The sequence below is a fragment of the Chamaea fasciata genome, unplaced genomic scaffold (genome assembly GCF_029207755.1).
Source record: "Chamaea fasciata isolate MVZ Bird 193981 ecotype frontalis unplaced genomic scaffold, bChaFas1.0.hap1 SCAF_22, whole genome shotgun sequence".
Lineage (NCBI taxonomy): Eukaryota > Metazoa > Chordata > Aves > Passeriformes > Sylviidae > Chamaea > Chamaea fasciata.
The window spans coordinates 7823447-7847778 of NW_027094107.1; the positions used below are offsets into that span (position 1 = coordinate 7823447).

Consider the following 24332-nt stretch of genomic DNA (forward strand, 5'->3'; position numbering starts at 1 on the left):
CATTATTCCAGCAGATCACCCTAAAACTGCATCAATACTTACTCTGATTCCTTTGGGTCCAATAGGCCCTGGAAGACCATCGTCACCCTAAAAAACATCAAAAACAAACAAGACCCCACACTCGAGCTGCAGTTTGTCTTTCTATCAAACAGCAAGCCTAGACTTCCTCCTACACACTCACAGTAAGTGGGCTAAAAGTTATAGTAGCTGTCATTTCCTGAGTCAAAGGGTTCAAAATGATTTTAACTCTTGGTGTTTCTGACCTGAAAAGTATTTGTGGCTTAGAGGAAAGTTTACCTGAGGGTCAGTGGCAGTGGCAGGGCCAGCCCTCCCATGGAACATCCTCCAGCGGCCCCTTGTGGGCAGAGGCACGGCTCGCCTCTGGGCCCGTGTCACTGTGCATCGTGATCAGCACACAATCACAATGCAGAGCTTTGCATCAAAACCTTAACAAAATGCATTTATGGGATAAAAGTGTAACAAAAGTTTCCAGTCCAAGACCCTTGTGCTGCTTCGCTGTTGTCGTATCCAATTAATCTTTTCTTTTAGCGTAGAACTCCTTTATTTTTTTCTTATCACCTGCCTATTTTTTCCTTTGCTTCTTTTTGATGTGCTTGTGTTAAGTTTATACTGTGAGCACTTACAAAAGAAATGGCAGATCTTGGATGTCCTTATCTATGTTAAAGGCAAATGTATTTTACTGCTGAATTACACCATCTGAGCGTAAGGATGCAATTCAGTAGTAAATAGAAATAAATGGAAGCCCTCCAGGGAAAGGCAGGAGCATTCCTCAGCTCTCTGCACACAGGTTCAGTGAGGCTTTCATTTGCATCACCCCACCCAAAGCCAGCCCCGGAATCCCATTCCAGGAATGCCATCAGGTGCAAACAACAGTTTACCTACATGGTGGGAGCCCCCAGGGCAGCTGAGAGCACAACTCTGCTCTTATCAGCAAACTCAACTAAGCCAGGATCTCCTCCGTGCAAGGACTAACAAAGCTGCACCACAGCACCTTGCCAAACCTGTTCTCTGACCCTGATGTGCAGCCTAGTGGAAGGGAGGGCTGGCAGGCACCTGTGTAGGTGAAGAACGAAAAGGAAACTCAGAGCTATCTTCCTCCTCTGGCTGACTCCTCACACTAATCAACCAAAAAACCTGTTCTATCCCAACATCTGAAGATTTTGACTATCAAACCAATGATAATCAGGAGTTCTGGAATTGTTTAGGATCAGCACTGTAATTAAGCTAACACTGCCCAGCACCTTCATACCATACAAGTGAATTGGGACTTACCTTTGAGCCTCTTGGACCAGGTGGTCCTTCTGGTCCTGGAAATCCAGGCAAACCTGGCTGTCCTTCCAAGCCTGGGAATCCCCTTTCACCCTACAAAAAGAATAGGTGGTGGTGGAGGTGAAATGTGACAGAAGCTATGTGATCATACATGAAAAATTTAGAACACACACTATCTTTCTTCTTTTCTGTAGGAAGTCATCACACTGACAAACTAACACTGTGACTTTACATCTCACCTGCTTAACTAAAGAAATTCCTGAACGTGGACAGATTTACTTTGAATTACAGCACTCAAACTGATTTCATGGGTTTATGGTTTCACAGGGAGTTATCCCATGCAAACCCAATACAAGTACTTCTGCATGGAGCTGTACAGTTGGTCTGCTACCTCGTCTGAAAAGAGACCCTGTGGAGGAGTGTCACTATCCCAGGCCAGGCTATGAAAGGGTTGGTGTGTCCCTGAAGGAGAGAGAATGAGGAATTTGGGAGTGCCAGATAAGGGAACCATTGGGCAAAACCAGATTTTGGAGCAAGCTCCGGCATGAAGTGTGTTTGCACACTAAAAACACACCTGTGCACAAGAGGCATGTCAGGTGTGTGAGGGGCAAGTCAGGCTACAGAGTGCCTTCTAATCTCAACCTGGTCGCTCTTCCTCACGTTTTTGTCAGAGCAAGCAGCATCTACAAATGGTTGCTAGAACAGCTTTTAGCAGAGGGTTGGCCTTGTGTGTCATCTAAGGCTGAAGGACTGTCCTCTAAAATGCAGCTATGCCAAGGTCTCCACTCTAAACAGCCACGGAATGGGGAAGCCAAGGCCTTGAAAGAAAGAGAAACGTGAAGCCCTCAGCTAGGAGGAATAGAAGAGGCAACAACAGATGCTAGTGAACTGTAGTATTGAAACTGAAATGAGTGTTTTCCAAGCCCACTTTGGAAATGAACAGCAAAAATCAGAGCCTTGCATGAGGAAACTGTTGCCAGGGCAACTCCTGTGGAGTTTGCCAAAAATTACCCCCAAAAGCAAACAGATTATTTGAAGGACCATGCTTGGGCACAGCTCAGGGAGTACATCGGACATGTCCTAAGGGAACTTACATCCAAGTCCAAATAATTACAGTGGAAATAGCTGCACTATAATCCCTATTTTTGATAAAAAATTGGTTAAAGAAACGTGGGCAAATTTTGTGGGGAGAGAAACTATGCTGATCCAGTTCTCTTTGAGGGTTTTTTTTTAAACTGTTCTCTATCTAAACACCCTATAGATGATTCCATAAATGACAATCCTGTTCAGATGCTGCTTCTGCCTCCAGATTTTTCCTATTGCCCACACCAGACTGATTTTTATGAAGATTTGGATGCTACAGATTTGGCAGAAAAAAACTGCCTGCTCACTGCAGGAACACACTGAAACGGAAAAGAAATTTAACAAGTCTTCCACAAGAAGTCAGTGCCAAAAAAGACATTAAACTGTTGGAGATGGAATGAGATTGTAGCCCCTGGTTAGTGTGCAATAAATTTTCTTATAAATGCAAAAACCCAGGAGCCAGTTCTGCTTACACAGAAAGAACTGACGAAGGTTGGATGCTTCTTGTTTCAGACTGGAAGCTACTGAACTAAAACATAAATAGCAAAGGTTTAGATCAACTCAGATCTCCTCTTCCAATCCTGAAAATACCAAATAAAGATGCGCCAGCTATAGAACCATGGTTTGCTTGGGGAATGGGCAAGGAGTCAGATTCTGCTCTCAATTGCCTTCAATCAGCTACTCCAACAAGGCCAAACTGCCAGCTCACAAGCTTGAACATGACTGTTGCTCGGGGCATAGAAAGAAAAAATATAGTTGGGAAACACCCTAAAATTCTGCTTTTCTGCAGCAAGATCTAGCCAATGAAACAGGGATACAGGAAAGTTTGGCAGAGTTCCATGTACTCTATTAATAGGACACAAGCAGGGGGAGAAGCAGTTTTAAAGCATACACAAGTAATTCACATTTCTAGAATTGTTTTTTCTCAAAACTGGGGTATCCTAAAGGGAATGCTCTGATGCTTAGGCAGAAGGCTACTTTTGAGTCTCAGAAGGAATGCATTAGGCTCTGCTAAGCTGACTTAGTGCCAGTGAGCAGTGACTTGGATGCAGATGCTGGTTTGGGGCCACAGTGAAGCCCAGGGGAACAGAAAGGCTCAGCAGCGTGTGTCACACAAGGCTCTGCCTGTCTTCCCAGCACAGAACAGGTTCAGTGCCTGACTTCCAGTACATCTTATACATGGTCACACTCCTAACGGGACAATCAAAGAGGGGGGATTATATAAACAGCTCTTTGTCTAATGATCTTCCCACACCAATTAGGCAAGGAGCTGCAGAATGTGACTCCTGGTTCAGAGGTCACTGCAGAAAGAAGCAGCATTGGATTGGGAAACTTAGATCAGAAGTACAACTACGTGATGCACTGTGAGGGATCAAGCTAATCATCTTAAGATAGCCCTTGATGTCTTGTAGCAGTGCAAGAACTTAGGAAAATCCAAACAACAACTGAAAACCAAAGCTATGCATTTATAAGCTAAAGCATTAGGATTTCAGTGACAGATCTTGGGGTTCCCCAGAGCTGAACTGCTGAATCCAGCAACACATCAAATACTGAGGGCTTTGTAATTACAGGGCCACTGACAGATGAGGTGTGTACATGTATGCTCAGACAAGTTCCACTAGCAGCACACCATACCTAGGCAATACGGGCTTGGCTTTTCATCCTTCCTTTACATAAGGTACATGATAATCTGCAAGCTTCAGAAGGGCTAAAAACCCTCTGGCATGCCTCAGGATTATGCTGTGTTTACCATGGCTGCAGTGCAATCACAGTTCCCCAATTTCATATCCATTCTAAGGACAGATTGCATTATATCCACATTAACCAGACAACAGCTACTTGCTCAGTGAATTCACAAAATAGCTGTGACAAGTGGAAAAAAAAAAAAAAGAAAAAGAAAAAAAGAAAGAAAAGCAAAGAAAAAAGCCAACTTAGAATTACAGAAAGGTTCTCCAAGTTTGTACCTAGAATTGGGCACAGAAGCCTGGTGTTTAAGTGTCTTCAAACTGAACGTGAAATAACTTGTGACTAGTTAGGATCATCTGCTTTGGGCACCTGAGTCTGAGATCCTCTAGAAACATTAACCAGACTCATGTTTGGCTAACCAAATCTAACTTGGAGATCTTGCCATCAAGGGAATACTGCTCCTCACTAGGTATGCAAATTGGGAATGCACTCAGTGAACTAAAAGCAAGTAAATGCCAAGGAATGACCTCACCTCTCTGGAGCTATCTGGATGGCACATGTGGCACTGAGCATTACCTTGAATTTTGGACAGTTGCCTCTTTAAACTGAGCCAAGAGTAAAACTCTGCACCAGCACATCAGAGTGCCAGTGTTCTGAATTACTTTTGTTTGCTTAAGGTTGAATTTGGTTATGCAAGTCAAAAACCACCCTTGAAATGTGCCAGAAAATAATCTAGAGCACTGAAACCCTCCTAGAACCTTGCCAAGATAGGGTAAGTGGTTGGATAAGACATGCTTCTCACACTCTGTTATCAGTTCACATCTTTAAGATGACTCCATGGCATCTCAAGCAAACTGTTTACAAGACTAAGAGCATATGGTTCACTCATGTGCTGGTGTGACAGTTCAGAAATAATAAAGGAATATTTACCTTTTCACCTTTCACTCCACTGCAATCACATTTGGATAAAGATGTGCATCCATGGCAAGCCTTTAAAGACATAAGGGGGGATAAATTGTTTTTAATTGGCGTAAAACTATATGAAGCATTTAATATTGTCACAAAAAGTTAAAACGTTTGTCTAAAATGTAAACCTACAAAGTCTGTCCTTTAGCCATCATACAAGTGCTCAAAGCAGACAGTTAACCGAAAGTTCAATCCCCTTTTAATAATACCTATGTTTGTTTGTAAATATTTTACAGCTCCTTTTAGGCTTCCAAATTTATGCTTGAGCAGTACAATGCAACACCTACAGCCAAAAGCACCAGCACCTTATAAAACAGGCTTTTCAGCACATCCCCAACTGAGAAGAGCCCAGTTATGCTTCCCACCAGCAGATGTCAGGTTTTGCACAAGAGTTTAATCAAGCCTGAAGCTTCTGAGCGCATTTGTGATAGTTGTTAGACAAATAATACATGATTAATTCTTCCCCCCACAGAGCTCAGTTACTGAGAAAACACATTTAAAAACCGCTAGATTTCACGTAGCTGCATTCACACACCAGTGCAAAGCACGACAAAGCAGCTACAACAGTCTCTGCTTCAGGTGACAGGTGGCTGAGTGACAGCTGGATTTCAGGGGGTTCAAAGGAGAGGCATAAAGAAGTTTGGTTCACAGAGTGGATCCAAGTTAAGTAACCCACATTTGCTTAGATTGTAGTCTTCTATTCCCATTCCAACATGAGATATTCATTAGAGCCCTGTGTTGATCTCCAAGATTAACAAATGTGTTTACAGAAGTGAGATTTCTAGAAGAAATCCATTTTTTTGGTAGAAGGTTTCACATAATACACGTTTCAGACCTCTTTATAGCTAAAATCTGTGAGCCATACTAGAGGATACACTGGCTGAAACACTTCAGGGTTCAACTTGTTCTGAGAACAGGTGCAGCATTGTCCAAAAACACAGAGCTTATGCTTTAAAAGTTTAAAAAGCTGAGCATTTGGGGTCCTCCCCTTCAGTAATCGACAGAGAACATTAGGTACAAAGTTTCAATCAAGCAAGAAGCCAGTCAGTATGTCAGATCTGAAATACTCCCACACTGGAATTCCACTCTTCATTACCACAGAAGCATTTAGAGACATGACCCATCCCCTACCTGGCATTAGGAATGTCCTGGCTCTGAGCCTAAACATAACAAGCATCACATTAAAACCACAGAAGTAGCTTAATTCGCTTGGAGCTACAAAAGCCCAGGATCAATTAAAGCATCTCGCAGCAAAAGGCAGAGCTTTGAGATCTCAGTCCAGCACTGGTGTTACACGACACGACCAGGGTGTCCGTCCTGATCTTCCACTTTCCTGATGTTATGTATCTGAAAACTCAAAATCCTTAGTTAACAGGGACTTACTGAGCCATTTCCTAGAGAGAAATGAACCCTCCTAGGCCGGCTTTCAAGGATCAGACAGGACAAAGGCCTGAGTAGCATGGCCTGACCTCATGGCTGCCTTTGTTTGGAACAGGGTGTTTGGCCAGACGTCCTCCTGATGCCCCCTCAACCCCAGTTATCCTGTGAATTTGGTATCTGATCCCTTTCACTTTCAAAAATGGGTTTTAAAAAAGCAAGTTCCTTGTGAACCAGTTTTAGGATAAATCTCTGGGCTTAACCTTAGTTAGGTGCAATATTCCCTTCCCTCACAGTACAAACCTGGCTCACTGTGCTGCAGCAACGATTCTGGAACAGTGAGAGCAACATGGAAAACTTCTGCTGCCTCCAAGAGGTGGGGAAAAAACCCCAAACTGTATCAGTACTTACCAAAACCCACCAAAAACCGTGGTGGAACACACAGGCTAAAATAGGACATATATGAAAAGCCCCCAGACAGCAGTGAAGGGAAGCTAAAGGTCTGTAATCAGCAAACTCTACAAATACTCACTGTAACCAAATGATAGTAAGTTTTTGGCATAAATCCTGGGAAGATCTATTCACCCACAAGCTTATCAAGAAGTATTCCCCCAGCAGAGTCACTTATCTTCCTGTATTTGGCAGACCGTGCTTCTCATTTGCATTAACTTGTATCCACACCAAATTAAGGTATTCTTAATTAAACAGTCTGAAGCAGAAAAAAAAGCCCTGAGAATCTGTATTATCTCAGGATCAACTCATGCAACTTAGAGGTCTTATTGCTGTGTAGCTTAAAAAAAAAACACAAACCAAAACCAAAGTAAAACATGATGGCACAGAGGAAAAAAAAATCGTAATGACCTACTCTGAATAAAAGCCGCCTTCTTGTTTAGACTGCTCAGTAATCTCAAGGCCTTTTTTTTTTTTTAAACTTGGCAAAGCAGGCACAGAAATTGCACTACAGGAGATTGCATACTGCATAACAAGTTAGCACAAGTCTCAAAGCCACTCAGCAGCCACAGGCTAGAGATTTTTGATGTCACAGAATCAGTTGTGTATCTCACATGAATGCCAAGAAAACCTAAGCTGCATATTATGCATAGGAATTTCTCCTGCACATGGACAGTAAGTTAACTACACTTCAATCAAACAAAGAAAATGGATGCAATGACATTCCAAACACAGAAAAAATCTACATTAAGAGCAAGATTTAGATGGTTACCATCAGTACTTTACCCTCAGTAACAAGTTACCCAGCACTAGTTCTGAAAATTACACGACTTTCTGGGCTTCCAGATATGGAAAACTGGATGACTCCAAACCTCAGGGGAACTCCAAGTTACACTCAGCACATGATGCAGCTGGAAATCCAGCAAGACTCTTGCCTTGTACGATTACTTGGCAGCCAGAAGCCTTCAGTAGCAGTTGAGTTCCTGGCTCTGGCCAGTAGGACACATTGTCTTGGGTGACAGAAGATAATAAAAATATTTGCTATAATAGGGAGTTGTAGCTTGATCGTAAGGAGCTGGTCACAATCTCCATATCTATCAAACTCTTTTAGTTTTCAGCTACAGCAAGATGAATAAGGAATCAAAGCAGCTTTTCAGAACTGAAGACAAACTGTTTAGATTTGCTCCTTACTGTGCTCCTGTTGCCTCCCCGCCCACATACCTGTAAAGATGAATGCACTATCACTGCTGATTTCAATGCTGTGACTTTTCCATGGCAAGACACAACCAAAGGCTCTAATTAATCTATTCAAGTTTAGCTAATCCTTTCACTGGATTTTCCTGACAGCTTCTACCCATTGAATCTGTGTGTGGAGAACAAGTTCTTTTCATTAGTATATAAAAGGAGGGATGGTATTGGTTTACTGGTCAAAGGATAATTCTTCCAGAACAAGCTTGGTCTTTTGTGTCTTACATGGACTGAGGAAAACTCCTTTATGCCACCAACAGAATGCAGTTTTGTTTGTTTGTTGTTTTTTAGTTTGAAGGGAAAAAGTACACATGCGTGCTCCTGGTTTGTTACAGTGAGCTCAGAAATGAATGCTCAAGTCATGCTCAGAATGTGTTGTGGTTAAAGTTTGCCTTACGCATTGGGCACATTCCACTCCTTTCTCACCAGCCCCAAAGACCTTGGCTCCAAGGCAATTTCAGCATATCCCACTCCCACCCCACCTCCCAGCTGCCACTCACAACAGTATTGGGCAAAATGTTTGTAAAAACTACCAGGAGGATGAATGCTGTTGCTGGAGAGAACAGTAACTTGCGACTTCCCAAAACTATGAAGTAAAAAAGAAGTGATTTAGCACTACATACACACAGCTAATTGGGCGCTCATAGGGAGGGGTTGAAGGAGCACCCAAACCCCCATGCCAGAGTACTTCAATAATGTATTACTATTAAAACATACAGGAGTTTAAGAATAATTTAACACTCTTTCCATAAACAAGATTACAGAGGGAAGCCAATCACTTCCAAACCCTGACACTTACAGATTACCAATCAAGAGAAGGGGAGGCTGCTTACAGAAACACTGTAGGTGACTCTGTGAGAGTTCTGACATGACCAGAGCTGCTTACAAATGAATTCTCAATTCAGGCATCAGACAAACGGATAACAAAAAGAAAAGAAAACCAGCTCAAACAATTTCTTTATTCCGACATCCTCCTTATGTATCATTCTATCACACATCTGGAATTTCCTGTTTGACTCCTGTCATTTCTAGAGGAGCAAGGTGACATTACTGAATCCAGTGATGCAGTTTGTACTAACAGACTGCCTGCCTTTCTTGAAAGCTTCATTCTGACAGCAGCAGGGGGTCAAGAAAGAATCAAAAACCTGATTGTGGAGACAGCCGCAGATTTTAAATGCTGGTGTCACCTGTAATGCACTAAGACCCCCTCAGAGACCTAAATGATGAAGCTTCAGTGAGGTTTAACTTGCACACACAAACTTCATAAGCAGATGTTGTCCTGAAGGGAACCAGACAGTTATTTGACACCACGACACTGTCAGCTGCCTCACCAGGTAAGGATGGCTCCCTCCAGCTGGAAAAAGATGCACAGAAATCATTGAAATAAATTCTGCCCAAGTAAAGATGGCCAGAATTTTAAAACAAATCAAAAAACTGCAACAGACACTGATGACAGGAGCTTAACTGAACAATGTGAGTGAGGAGCAGAGAGCAAGCAGTAAAGGCTAGGAAAAAATATTAACATACACTCATGTCACCTCTCATAGTTATCCTGCCCTTACACAAGTTCCCTTAACAAGTTCCCTACTAACATCACCCTCTGCATTCAAATATGACACCTTACCAGCTGTCAGCATCAGGAAGAACAAAGGAGCATAAATACTGGATAATCCCATCAATATGAAGACTGATCCTGTTGTTAGAAATTCACTCTGCTTAAAAGCAGCAAATTCAACATACAGCAAAGCATCAGTTAGAAATGCCTTTGCTCAAGGAGGATGGCTTAAGTAATCCTCCTGCTGTAACCATGCAAAAGCCACAAGCTCAATTATTCATACCTCTATTTATAATGCAAATCAGTTCAGGCTTTCAGTTCCAGGCAGACAAAGATTAAGCTTTATTTTGGTGGTGGTCCTGAAGAGCATCCTCATATTCATTAGCTTGCCAAGATCTGTGTGACAAAACACCTGTGCAGTTTCCTAGCTAAGGATTTACTACTCATCCAAGTCAAAAATTTCACCAATTATCTTCAGCAAGTTGATTTTCCCTTCACTTGCCTGGACAGAAATATAACCAACAAACAAAAGGTTTTGTGGGGATTTGCCAAGCAGAGTTAAAGCAGCAGTTGTGTGTTCCAACTCTGATTTCACATCCATGCTCTTTAGCCTTAAGCAGGAGAACAAATTTGCAGCTAACAATTTATTACTCATATATCTGTGTGCAGTCAGCTGTGGCAGCAAAGCCATCACAGGTCTGTAATCCAAATGGCCATCCTTCCCTCACTGAAGTGGTGTATTTATGAGCAGTAACATTGCTAAAGCAGAATGTGAATTTAAAGCCTATTACATGCCCTTCTAGGGGAATTGTTTCCCCCAATCTACCCAAAGACGTGAAAAAATAAATATCATGGTGTAAAATGTAAGAGTAAAAATATGTTTGCAGAAGTTCTTAGCCATTCTTTTTTTAAATTAGGGGAACTTCTGACATGTAATTTCATCTGTTGCACCTCCAGGCACTATCTTTCTTTGAAATCTGTACAATATAAGACCTGTTCAGACTGGCAGAGGAAGCTTTTAGTTCTAGGAGTTACGGTTCTGGCCACAGTGAATGAGAGCACAAGAGGCAGGTTAAAAACCATTCTCCAGCATCTGATGGATAAACAACCCTTCCTTCTCCTCTGAAGGGGTAGCACTATGTGCTTCTTATTTAGATATTTGAATGGTCTGATTAAACGGAAAGTTTAGGAATTAATAAATTCCCTTAAAATACAGTTACTACAAGTTGGTTGGAATTAAAGGTGTACTTTAAAAACCCCTATAATTATAAGCAACACCACCTGACAATTTCTCTGTCTCTGACTCCTGAGCCAGAAAAGAAGACAGAAAGCAGAAGAGCCCATCTGGGCATCCCACTCTCCCAAAATCCCAGACTTTACTCCTTTTCTCAATACTTGGTTTTAAATGGGGTAAGGCTGACAACCCTTCAGGGCACTTCTGAAAACCCTCAGGTTTCTGCAGTCTATTAGTCTTACAACACAGAGAATGGGTTTCAGTGTAGTATATTTTACTGGGTGAGACACACAGAAAGTAAAATAATCAGCTCAAGCTCTGCTGCCCTTCTCACAAGCATGTCAAAGCTGAAATTGAAGAGATCGGAGAAGCCAAGAACTTCTGGCCTAATGAACACGAATTTCCAAACAGGCTGTGTGAATTGGCAAAAATTTCCTTTAACGGCAACTTAGGAGTACTTATCTTTATGCTGCCATCCAGAGGCAGCATCTTACACAGCATCTGTGTCTAGGTTTGGCAAGTCCACTCCTGGCAAACAGTGCGAGCTAAGAGCACTAAACCAGAGTGTAAACTACCAGGTGGCCTTCTGAACCCACTCCACCTCCACATTAATGACCTGACAGGTGCCAAACACCACATTCATTTCCTTCTTCAGCAAGCGCTGCAGCTGCACGAACCTCTAAATATTCAGCATATCTAGGGAAACATCCTAAACAAACTCTGGTTGGCTTTGGAGTTTGGGAAGGGATAAATTTCATCCCACCTCTGTAGGCAGCCTACACCTCACCACTGCTCATTTCAGTTCTAGATGCTGAACTCTGAATGCAAGCCATCTTGGAACTTTTCTACAAAAAGTATAAAAGTTAAGTGAACTTTTATACATTCAGCCCTAAGCAACTACTCAGGAAATTAGAGGAATGGTTAGTTTTGAGCATGGCTCCATCTTTCCCAGCTACACACCTCTGCAACTCACACCATCCCTGAGACACCCCCATGGAGCACCTGGCAGGCAGTCAGTCAGTGGCAGGGTACAGTAAGCCACTTGACTTTTCAGGAAGTCTCAGTTTTACTTTTATTTTACACACAAGTCTCTAATCACCAGCCTCTTGGGGCTTCCTGATTTTTTCCAGCTGCAAATAAGAAGTGCCATATGGTCCTCATTACAGGTTAAGATTTACTAGTCATTTAGGACCTTTCCCATGTGACAGGTGTTAGATGTTGCCACTTTCTATAACCATGTCCAAATGTAACGCAAAGCTAGACCAAACAGTCAGTTAGGCTTCTAAGTCTCAGATAGGCTTGCAAGCCAAGTATTGGACACCCATAACACCATTCTGGCACTCTGTTTTAACTCCTCTCCCGGTTACAGAAATAGAATAAAGACACTAATTCCCTGGAAAACGTTCTGCTCCTCACCCTCATCCATATAACATGCAATAGAAGAAGCTTCAACTCCAGAGTCCTGTTAATAGAGGTCAGACATTTGTCACTGACAACTTCACTTTCAAGTGTCAAGAGCATGAAGCAGACCACACAAGAACAGAAACCCACTTCTTCCTTGGAGAGAAGAGAGGCAAAATAGAACAGCATTTCAGATGAATCCAACCCCATTCTGGCCTATTTGGAAACTACTGAGAGCACTAAATTAATACCAAAGATTAAGCAAGTCTACATGCTAAAAAGAATAGAGGTTGTGCAGAGTGATATTGCATTGAGATGTTATCTGAAGAAGTCCACACCCTCTTAACTGCCAGAACAAGACCTAACTCACTTTAAGGCTTGGTGGGTGTCTGGGGGATTTTTTTTTTTTTGTGGTGGAGGTGATTATCAGCTCCATTCTCCTTCAGTTCTTGGACCAAATATCATAGCTTCAAGGTTCTTGTAGTTCGAGCTGTTTTATCATTTGTTTATGCCCGTGGCAGCAGCACACTGTGTGTGCATTTCAACACCTAAAGAGAGCACTACAGGCAGCACTTTCTCTGTATTGCTCAATGCCAACAAGCAGCTACTCTCCAGCCTCAGGTAATCAAAGCTGAAAAAGTAAGTGGCCCCGAAGAGGGTGAAGTTAAACAAGGAAGCGATGGAGACCAAACAATTCTCCTAACCCTGTAAGCCAGAGGCACTTGTAAAAGAATGGAAGATCTGATGAGATGGGAGGCCCTTTATCCACACGGGTTCAGAAACCCCTAAAGATGATAAAAGTTGAATATTTAGTGAGAGGTCTCAGAATGGCTGTTCAGGAACTCACATGTTGAACTTCAGCAGACGTGGAGCACCCTCAGTGTCAGCCTCTCAAGTTCATTTACTTAAGCCCTGGTTATATGCTATACAATAGCTCAGGGCTCCTTAGAGCACCTGCCACTTCAAGTGAGGTACTTCTGTGCAGAATGCACCTTCCTGTCAAAGAGTGACCTTAGAGTGAATGGAGAACCACAGCAGTCATTTCCCAGACTACCTCACAGGGAAAAAAAAAAAACAAACCAAACCAAAAGGGGGCCTGAATGTATTTTATTGCCTTTAAAACATTGTAAGACAGCCCCAGGCTAGTGATAACAGAACATTCTATCTAGCACATGCAGATCTTGGAATTCAATACTCAACTTTGATTAGAGAAAGATTCCACTCCCTGACTCCAGAGAAATTACATCTAGAGGCTATAAATTGCATTATCCTGAGAACGATTACATTTGGATTGCACTGATCATCACTAAACAGAAAGCAAGTCCTGGGAATTAAGTCACACTTCTCAGAGACTTGCTACATTAAAAAAATCGAACCCATGCAAGGAAGTAGCTGAATAGCCCATAGATTAGATCTTTAAACAGAACATTAAAAAGCCAACAAAACGTTTACAGTATTAGCATTGTATCAATTACAGGACAGGCAGAATAAATCTGATCAGTGCTAGGGAAAGGGGGGGCACAGGGACAGGAAAGACACTCGATATTTTTGTTTCCAAGGGAAATCTTCAGGAGACGCACTAAGCTTCTCCTTACTTACACACTTGTAAATTTACATTATTGCTTTTGTCAGCAATTTATTTATTCCCAGTCACACTCTGGAGGTTCCCCAGGAGCAAGCTGACAATATGTAACCTAAAGTATCTCCTTGCAGAGATTCTCTGACCAGGTCCAGGGATGTCGGGGAGCAGTCTTCCTTACCTCATCACACTAAAATACTGTCAGTTTAAAAAAGGGGGGAAGGCAAGGAGAGAGAATACGTGGTTCCAACACCCAAGCACAGTAATTACAGTGAGGAGACCCATTCATAAGAAATAGCCCTCAAGTATTATTAAAACCTGAGATGCAGCACTGTCTGAAGCTTGGCAGGAGTAAAAACAGCCCCTGGCATTTGTACTCATTCCAAAACAAAGTCACTTTCTCTAAGGGGGAGCATTCCCTCAGGCACTCCACTTTAGGGAGTGTACCAACTTCCAAGAGTGATATTTGGGGCTGAATATATGCCAAGAAAATAACCTGCTTCAGGATTGTGCTATATGCCCCGCATCCTGCAGTAAATCAGTAAGTTAACTGCAAATACTGAGTTAGGAGCTTTCCCACCAAGTTTTAACATTATTCCTACTGCAAGCAAGGTTTGGAATAGAAGAGAGTGTTTCAATGTCCTTTCTGACTGCAACTATTTGAACAACAAACAAATTCCAAGTACTACTATCGCCATTACAGACTCTGCTCTTCCTCCACAACTACTGCAGCGTATCAGCAAGGTTCTATAAAAAGACCTGTTTCATAATTCTGATTTTTGGGTACGGTATGCCAGTGTCCTGAAAATACACATTTCCTGAGCATGACTAGACCTGTCAACAAGCATTTTCTCATTCAAGCATAAAAAAGTTTCTTAGGTTCACTTAGGATACAAAAATTCATACATTTAGACAGAGCTGTTTTAACACTTTGTTACTACCACTGCTTTTAGAACAGAAAAGTGACTTTCTGCTGATAGAGGAGTGTCATCCATTCTATTGCCAAGAAGTTTCCACTAGAATTCTGGATCAGAAACTAAATGAAATTATGTATATACTCTTCCTTCAATCAAAATTACAAAAAACCTCCTCCACCCAGACAAATATCAACTTCTGCATGGATGTTTTCACCATGTGTCTGGGCAAAGTGGGCACAGCCTTCTAGCAACTTTCATGGCACTATTAAAAGAGGCACCAAATGAATATTGGAAGCTAAACCACCAAAACAAAACACACTCAAGCCTCGCAACTTACAGAATCACAGAATGAACTAGAAAGAGGTGGCAAAGTCAAATATAAATTCTCATTTCTCTGTGCGGTGCAGAAGCTTCCTTTTCCTTCTGAACAGCTTTGCACTTTAAGGTTGAATATACAAGAGAGGTGTTCTAACTAATTCAGAATAAGTATTTTCTATTACCAAGGCAATTCCCATTGTCTGAATGACAGCCAGAAATTACCTTTCAGAAACAATGGCTTCTGCTGTCTTTCTGTGTGACAGGTTAGATCTAAGTTGACTCAAAAAAACCCCACTGCCTCATAAAAAGGATTATTTATAAAAGATTTTAAAACTGAGTTCATAAGCTCCTTCACCCAAACATTGTTTTCAGTGGCATTTCTTGTCAGGACATCACAATTTCTGGGAGCTGCAGGCTTGTCTAGCCTTGCCTGCAAGCCAAGTTAGTTTTCATTGCTTTAAGTAAAGCGATTTAATTGTGGGTTTTCATAATTGCTACTTTAATTCAAGGTGTGGAAAGAACACAGCTCATGGTTCAGGGTGGTCATTTTCTTCCTTTCTATCAGATTCCTGGGGGATTTAAGTGCAGAAAGAGGAAGGTTTGCTTTTGAAGAATCGATGTGGTCTTTAACAGAGACAGACTGATGCTAGAGAGAAATATATTTGTGACTCATGAAATAAAGACTTTCCTAAGGAAGGAAGACAAGCCTTCATTGCTAACATGATGAATTACAAAAAATCAGCTATAACCGTGGAATTAATGGTTGCCTGAGCTTGACAGCTTCATGTAGTTAATAGCTAATGCTTGTTGTATTTTCACACAGAATGCAGGAGTTGGAGTGGATGGGAACCAGAACAGATAGAAATAAAACTATTCTGATTATACCGTAGGCTTTTGACATTTGCAGAGTACTGGAGAAATGCAGGCAAGTCCAGTGTATATAATCACTCCTTATTTCCCTATTTTAAATAGTCCTGGATTCCAACTCACAAGTTTTGCTTATACTATAATACAAATTAAGTTACTACTTCATGCAAATTAAGACTCATCAGTCATATCTTTCTAGATTAAGATGGAAAAGTAGAAAACTCCTGCTGTAAGAAAAGCATGAAGGAGTTGATACTGGGAAAAAAAAAAAAAGACTGCCAGCCCAGAGCAGTGCAGGCAAGCCAAAAGGCACAGCACCCATGGGTAACTGATTATTCCAAACATCAAGCTAATGACTTCAAACAGCATTCAAAACTCATCACTATTACAAGGGCTCAGTACAATTGTTGTTGGCTACTCCACTTTAGCACTACAGTTGCCAGATAAAGCCAAACTTTGTACTCTGCATAATAAAGTTCTATATTTTTGCCCAGGAACATCTGCATAGTTCTGTTTCATTTCCTATACAAAAGCACTAAGATACTGTAACTTCTGTCACCCACAGCAGCAGTTCCTAAACCCAGCTGAGTTGGCGAGTCTCTATGGAGCTCCATCTTTCTCGTGAATGGCTCTGAATCTCCGAAATGAAGCCATCCCACTGCAGCTCTGGTAATTTGCCACAGCTCTCAGGTGCAGCAAACAGCACCAAATGGACCTGCCAAACCTCTGCTTCCTCTAGGAATTCCTCTGTGCTCACTGCTCCTCCTGGAGAAGGGGTGTCTACCACATCCCTGGACCTCAGCAGCAACCAAAGGTTGTGTAAGTCTGGTTTCTAAAGGCATCTAAATTCCCTAGGGAACAGTATAGCAGAAATATCTCCCTCTAAATTCATGATGAGGTTTAAAATTAAGATTTACCTTGCTAACAACTAAAGCCAGTCTTAGAATAAACACACTTTCTAACATGTTTAATGCATTTCACCAGAAAAGCTTGACAGACACTGACAAAAAGACTTTCTAACCTGTGTTCAGGCAGGGAAATGAATAAACCTCAGCTTATCTTGAGGGAAAAAGGAGAAAAGCAGGATTTGAGCACAGCTGCAGCAGCAAAGCTTATCTAGTATGCACTGGAGTCATGTTAGACTAGAGCAGGACAATTCTGCAGGTCCAGATATACCTCAATAAAAGGAATCATTCTGTAGATGATAAACTAGGACCAAAAGTCAAACGGCAAAGTGTGCTGCACACAGATGCCTTTTACAGTGCTAGGAGAGAGAAGAGATTGAAATTCAACCCTAACATTTTAATTCTCTGGAGAGATTAGGTAAAAGAAACAAAATACAGATGAGAGACTAAACTACTTCCCTTGTCCTCCAAAGGGAGGGGACAAAGAAATCCAACAGAGCTGCAATAACCAAGAACCTTCAAGTGAGCTGAAATCCATAGCTTTACATCTCCTTTCTTTCCAACTCCTAACACACACTCCTCAAGTAAAAAAATCCCAATACAAAACCCCTAAACATTGTGTACATTGCCACTCAATTTCCCTTCTGTTCCACTATAACTGAATAATACACATACAAACACACTCTTCATAAGATGCCTCCACAAAAGTGGAATACAAAATTAAAATTCTGAATGTTATGTGCTGAAACCTTAAGAGATGATCTCTTGGCAAGTTGAAACTAAATTTAAAAAAACCCCTTAATCTGATACCTTCCAATCTGCAATTTAACTTAATGAATTATGATTAACTTTTGATTACTGGATGTGAAAATTGTCTTAACAGAAAGTACACCTAGGAGCACAACTGTACTTCCAGGTAATTTTAGACTTTTAGGATAATTCAGAGCCTTGGGGTTATTTAGTCCAGTCTCCTACTCAAAACATGGAAAAAGAGAGGCAGGGTTTCATAACTAGGAATCACACGATATCAGTCTTTTTGAAGCAGACCAAAGGTACGTCTCCTAATACATCAGTTTCAGCATCATGCCTTCTGGAAGAAGGGAGAGTAAAGGATTAACAGGCTTAAGCTACAATGTAAAACTTGTAATACAGCTTTGCAATTATCTAATTGCCCTTCATTCACCTCTCTTAAAATTAAGATCACATCCTGCAGTCTTTACTTCTTGCAGCTCCTCACAAGTTGTCCAAGAAAGACTTAAGCCCTGCAAGAAAGACTCAGTCAATTGCAAAGCAAATTTTTTTTTTTTAATAAGCAATATAGGACCCTTTCCTCTACATCTCAGCTACGTTTATTCTGATGACAATTCCACATCACACTGAAGCTTTTCCTCCCCACACTTAGCAATTCCATACCCAGGAACTGCTCAGCACGTTGCCCTTTTTTCAGATATTGCACTGTACCAATGATATTTAATAAGGTTTAATTGCATTACAAACATTTCACAGGAGGGTAGAGAATGCTGCCTAGGGGTCCCTAAAACTGCATCAGCACTCTATTTTCTGAGCAAGTTTTGTTTCAGGTACTCTTGAGAATAGATGGTTTACAGCACTAAGAAGTCTGCAGTCAGCACCAGATTGCCCAACACTGCATTGAGCAGGAACTTCAAAGCACCCCAGTGGTTTTTAATGTCACTGAGTGCACACAGCCTCATGCAGCAGACCAGCCAGAAGTGTTTTAATTCAAAGCAATTTTGTCTGGTATTATCACCACTGGCAGAGGCTGCATTCAGTGACTTGTGCAATACCATTCCTGGAACATCTATGTGAATATTGCCTGGGTATCTGCCTCTGGGGTGATCAGTGGACAGTTTACACAATTGAAAAAGAGGTTTTTTGATCTCAGTGAATGAAAGGTAAAAATGCACAACGCATCTTCACTGCGTGTGCAAAACACACTCCTCCCTGTGCTTTGCCCCAGACTGAAAATATGCACATTAGATTTGCTGGGATGCCCTTAATGATTTCAGTAGTTTTGTAATATAGAAAAGTTTGCACATGTTCTAGTAAAGCCAACAAGAGCTAATTGCATTCCAGTAAGCATCATTGCTTATTCATAGTAGAAAAAAGATCGCTACATAAATTAACATATGCTGTTAAATAAATTAACTAACTTTGTCCTAGGAATAGTTCCTTTTCTACTTCAAGAAAGGTAATTAATGATTTCTTCCAGCGGGTAGATTATTAATGACCAGGAAAATGAAAGCCTAGGAAGTTCCACTGAAACATCACTCTATTTCCATCATGTGGAAAAACTGGGAAAAAAAATACATCATGATTTTGTCAAAGAGTCTGTTATGGTCTAAATTGCCCTTACATTCTGCTTCATTCAGGATTCCTGGGATTTGGGAGCATTTTAGTGCATGCTAGAACACAACTCGAGATAGAACTTTTACTATATATCTTCAACTAAAAGCCATGAAAGATCAAAATCAAAGCCCATGACAAATGACAAGTTGCAAGCAGGAGGCCTCGAGCCTTGATGTTATGAAACCAAATCTTGTGCATGACTAATCAAGACACATCTACAGAATTTCAGGATGAAATACCTTCTGAATCCTAACAGCCAGCATCCACTTTCTGCTTTTACAGACCTAGCTTTTGTAACCAGAAAGAGCCACTGCCAGTTATGAAATGGAAAATAATTACAGCCACCACCACTGCCATGATAAAATAGTTAGGACAGACAAGAGAAAGACAGATGACCATCAAATTAACCATATTAATCATGCACATTGTAATTACTGACATGGTACCATATATTTATACATATGGTGAGCTCTGAAAGGAAAAAAAAGAAATCTCAACTAAACTTAGGGAACTTTCACAAATAATAAATTACTTCCTTAAATACAAGTTATATCCATCTTGCCAGCCCGCCTCACCATACTTGAAGAACTGTTTTCAACCCTATACTTTTAGTCAAACTGGAATTATAATGGAAGGCAAAGAAAAAAGACACTGCATTGACTCAATTTTGACTAAGTTTTGGGCCAAGTCTATTTACACTTTAAAAATCTAAGCTTTAGCTAAAGGGAAATTTTTCTAATATAAGTCAATAGTCAGTCACTAACTTCTAGTGAGTTTCATAGACAGCACAACTGAAGAATCTAGTCAATCTATGTTCTTTAATTAAAGAGATTTCCCAGTCATGGCTTCTAATCACTTTTCTATAACACAGTGCAAGTGTAAACCTGCCAGGAGAGGAAGAAAATCCTGCTTATAAAAGATTGGCTTATACAGATAAAGATTGGCATGTATCTAGATTTATATTAAATCCAGCAAGGCACTTTAGCAATAATTGAAATTGTCCATTGGAATGAACCCTCATACCCTCTGCTGAAAGCATACAAATAAGCACTTTTTTAATATTCTAACTTCATTAATTGATGAAACCATCTTCCATCTCATTCATTCTCCCATTGTAAAGCAAGGCCATTTTCCAAGTCCCAGTTACTTTTACACTGCTCATCAGTAGTTACAGGCTTCACCCTACGCCAGCAGTGAGTCTGCACCAGAGTGCACAGCACGATCCATACACTTCTCACCAAGTTTAGACTATGGGCTGTGAAAACCCAGCAATCAAATCTGAACAATGAAATCCACCCCTGCTTGAGTATGAAATGTTGGTTTGGTTTTCTTTAATTAGTCACAGGGATTTCTCTGTGATGGGCACACTGGCAGATGATTCTCAACTATATTCTGTCACTTGGAAACTGATCACATAGAAATACACGCTATTGCAACAATCTGGAGCAAAGAAGACACAATTTTTTAAAATTGGAAATGTGAATTAGGATGTTGAATAACAGTTTCAGGTATGATTTGAATAAGGGCACCAGAATGACTTGAAGTCATCTGACCAAGTTTACCCTTTTGGGAGGATGATTCTGACACAGAAAATTCACAGAAGAAGAAGTGTGTATCAAACACACTGCTGCATTTAGTCAACCCTTTCTGACAATGGGTAGAATAAATTGCTGATCCCCATTAATACAGATCAGCAACACGTAGTGTTAACACAGGAAATTCATAAACATCAGAACATCAAAGTATAGAGAAGCCATTAGAAAAAACCCCATATTACAAAAGACCAGTGGGATTTTTGTAGTTTGGAAGAGAGGCATCTCTCTCTTTCCCCCACCCCACTCAGCCCTTGGGTCTTCACTTTATCTTATCTCACTGCAAATCCTGAAAGAGAGGCTGCAGCACAAGGTGGTGTTCAGAACCAGAAACTCTCCCACCGGTTTTGCTCCTTTCTTCATTTGTCCCAAGGCAGGGGACTGCCTACAGGGTCACCACAGACCCCTTCCCACACCCCACAGAAATCACACACACACACAGAACTCTGCTTGGACGCTTTCCTGAAAAAAAGAAAACACATTTATGCACACAAATCTTCAACCCCCACTTGCTAAAACAGTGAATCCTGTCGGTGGGAGTGCCTGGCTCCTTTTTGGGGTGGACACAGCCCCAAAAACCAGCGGTACAGACACCGTGGAGTCGAGCAGCTCTCCCTATCAGCCAGCACTGCTGGCACACCACGATCACTTACACTCGGCTTCCCACCTGGGCACACTGAGGAGGGGTGGAAGAGGAAGGAAGTATATTATGGCTGGTCTTTGCTTTTTCAGAGGGCAGATGAAAGGTCTACAAAGTTTCACTGTAAAGGAATGCACTTCAAAGGAGAGTTCAAGACAAGTAAGATTTTTGTCAGCACTAACTACAGAATTGAAGGGGGGAGAGTAGCAGAATTATACTCTGCACCTATTACCATAACAAGAGTTTTCAACTAGAAAGGAGTTCTAAAAAACAGAAATCTGGAATTTTTTTTCCCCTTTCCAAGTAAACTTTAAAAAAAGTTTAAAAAGATACAGGAATCGTAAAATCTGAAATTAATGTAGCTTAAAGTGAGAGCCTTTTTAGATCATTTCACCACTCGTGAACAGCTAGAGGTCTTAGTCAGACAGCCTGAAACCTGAAGGCAGCGATCACCTCTCCCACCTCTCAGTTCCAAGGCCCAGCCACTGCAGGGAAGCCGGGAGAGCATCCCTTCTCCAAAGATCCAGTGTCTCCTCCGGGCCGCCCACCGTGCGCTCCCTACTGCACTGCACACATTCACCACTTCCACCAGCACTTCTACTGGGGTTTTAAGAGGGCAGAAACACAACCTCCGGGAAAACCAAGTCCCAGTGCGAGGCTCAGTCCTCCGACAAGCCATGCCCTCATGGCTCCATCTCCCTGCCACATCCAGGTGTTACTCACGGCTGCAGGTGACGGCTCAGCGGCCAGAGCTCAGACACCTCTTCACGGAGTTCTTTGGGGAGGGGAAAGGCGGGGGGGGGAAACCTTTCCTCCTTTGTCCTGGAGGAAGAGCGGCTTCAGAGCCCACACCAAGCTCACCCGGGCGTCCCCCGCCTGGCACTCCCTCCCTGCCCGGAGCCGCCGGGGAGCCCAGACGTGCGGGCGGCTCACGGGGAGCGGTCCGGTCCGACGGGGCAGCACCGCGGGGCTCTACCCGCGACGGGCGGCCCGGCAATCCCAGCCCCAGCCCGACCCTCCCGCGGCCCGGCCTCGCCGCCGCCCCCCGCCCGCCCAGAGAGCCGCCGGGCTGCTGTCAGGGGGATCCCACCTTCAACCACCCCGATCCCAAAGGCGCTCCAAAGCTCCCCGCGAGGCTCCGCACCGCGGCCGCCGAGGAGGAGAACGAGGAGGAGAACCCGAGGAGAAGAAGGAGGGCGCCCCGCACTCACCGCCGCCGCCGCCTCCTGCGGCCCCCAGCACCCCAGCAGCAGCAGCAAGCAGCCGGCGGCCAGGCTGCAGCTCCGGCGGCGCGGCTCCATCGTGGCCGCTCAGGAGCTCCGGGGCCGGCCCTGCGGCGCGGGCATAGCCCGGCGGGGCAGCGCGGCTCCCTGCAGGCGGCTCGCCCCGGCCGCCCCGACGCCACCGCCCGCCCCTCTGCCGCACTCTGCCCGCTTCTCCCGGCTCAAGTCCTCCCGGGACTACAGTATTCCTCCGCTCCGGGGGCGGGCGGTGTGGGGCACGCTGGCTGCTACCGCCCCTTGCCCAGGAGACCGCAATCCCCCCACACCCTGCCCTCGGGCGCCGCGGTTTTGTCGGCTCCGAGAGCGGGCGCCGCCTCTCCCCGCCCCGCACCTCCGCCGCCGGGCGGGCGGCGGGACCCCGGACTATTTTCTGCAGCGGAAGTCGCCGGAGCGTGTGGGTGGAACGGGGAGTCGCTGCCAGTGCCGGGTCGCCCCTCAGGAGGGGCGGGCGGCGGGCGCGGGGCTCGCCCGCGCTCAGGTGCGACGCCTCGGCGGGGACCGCGCAAACTTCCCGCCTGGGCGCGCTGCGAGCGCCTGAGGGAACCTGCGCCGACCGATCCCGAGCGGGCAGCGCCGGCGGCTCCATCCCGGCCGCTATCCCGTGGGGAAGGAGCCCACGGAGGGGTCGCACCGTGCCCTGCCCGCCCCGAGTGCCGGCGGGCCCTCCTCTTCCTCCGGCGGGCTCGCAGCCGGCTGCGCTGCGGCGGTGCCCGCGGGCTGCGGGGCCATGGGGCGCACAGGGTGAGTGCCGAGCTCGGCCGCCCCTTCCCCGCGCTGCCCCCGGCCCGCCGTGACTCTCTGTCCCTTTGCCTTCTCCCGCAGGGCGCTGCTGCTGCTGCTCCTGTGGCTGGGCGCGGAGCTGGCGAGTGCGGTAAGTGTCTGCAGGTCCCGGCCGCCACAGTGCTCGCTGGAGGTGAACGTGCCCGCTCAAAAAACCTGTCGGGGTTTGGGGCATCCTTCGGCCAGAAATAAGATGCATCCTCGCCCCCCCTCTAAAAGATGCGCGGGTTTTTTTCTTTTCTTTTTTTCTTTTTTTTTTGTTCACCTCTACTCCGGAGTTCCTTTGTGCAATTTCGTCTGCTCTGCTTTGACTAGCTTCTGAAAAGTACACTGGGTGGTACTTGTGGAAAGTACACTTTTTGGAAAACTGTCTGTGTGCGGTGTAACAGATTGTAGTGTCTGATAGCGTGATCAGGGTCTCTCTTTGCAGCTGACTGCCTTTGGTTCTTTTTCAGCATCTTCTCAAGCCTTGCTTTAAAAGAGGACTCTAAGTCCTTGTTCACAAGGGATGCAGTCCAGAACACGTCATAACTGAGTAAGAGAGATGCGAGAAATTAAAGGATTAAGCTTTTAAGTGTTGAATCAAGGTTCATGACTATGGATTAGTAAATGTGTTTTAAATTCTAAGTTGGTGTACAGAAACAATGACTTTATGATCTATCTGACAGCTTTATGACATGAACATGGATTTTCCCTTGCTGTTCCTAATTAATATTTAAACAGAGTAGTAGAGGACTGCAGATTTTTTAAAATGTTCATAATTTTCTTCTTCTTTGGTGTGGCAATAGATTTTC

The 24332-nt window shown here is 43.5% G+C and overlaps 1 protein-coding gene across 1 annotated transcript in view; it reads right to left on the reverse strand.

Moving 5' to 3' along the window:
* COL4A5 (collagen type IV alpha 5 chain) overlaps positions 1-23007 on the reverse strand; it is a 65142-nt gene extending 42135 nt beyond the window's left edge. Inside the window, exons 1-4 of the mRNA XM_066202456.1 lie at positions 22687-23007; positions 4990-5049; positions 1294-1383; positions 43-87 (exon numbers count right to left, since the gene is read on the reverse strand). Of these exons, the coding sequence (XP_066058553.1) occupies positions 43-87; positions 1294-1383; positions 4990-5049; positions 22687-22776 (285 nt within the window). The 5' untranslated portion in view covers positions 22777-23007. The remainder of the gene's footprint in view (positions 1-42; positions 88-1293; positions 1384-4989; positions 5050-22686) is intronic.
* Between the last annotated feature and the right edge of the window lie 1325 nt (positions 23008-24332).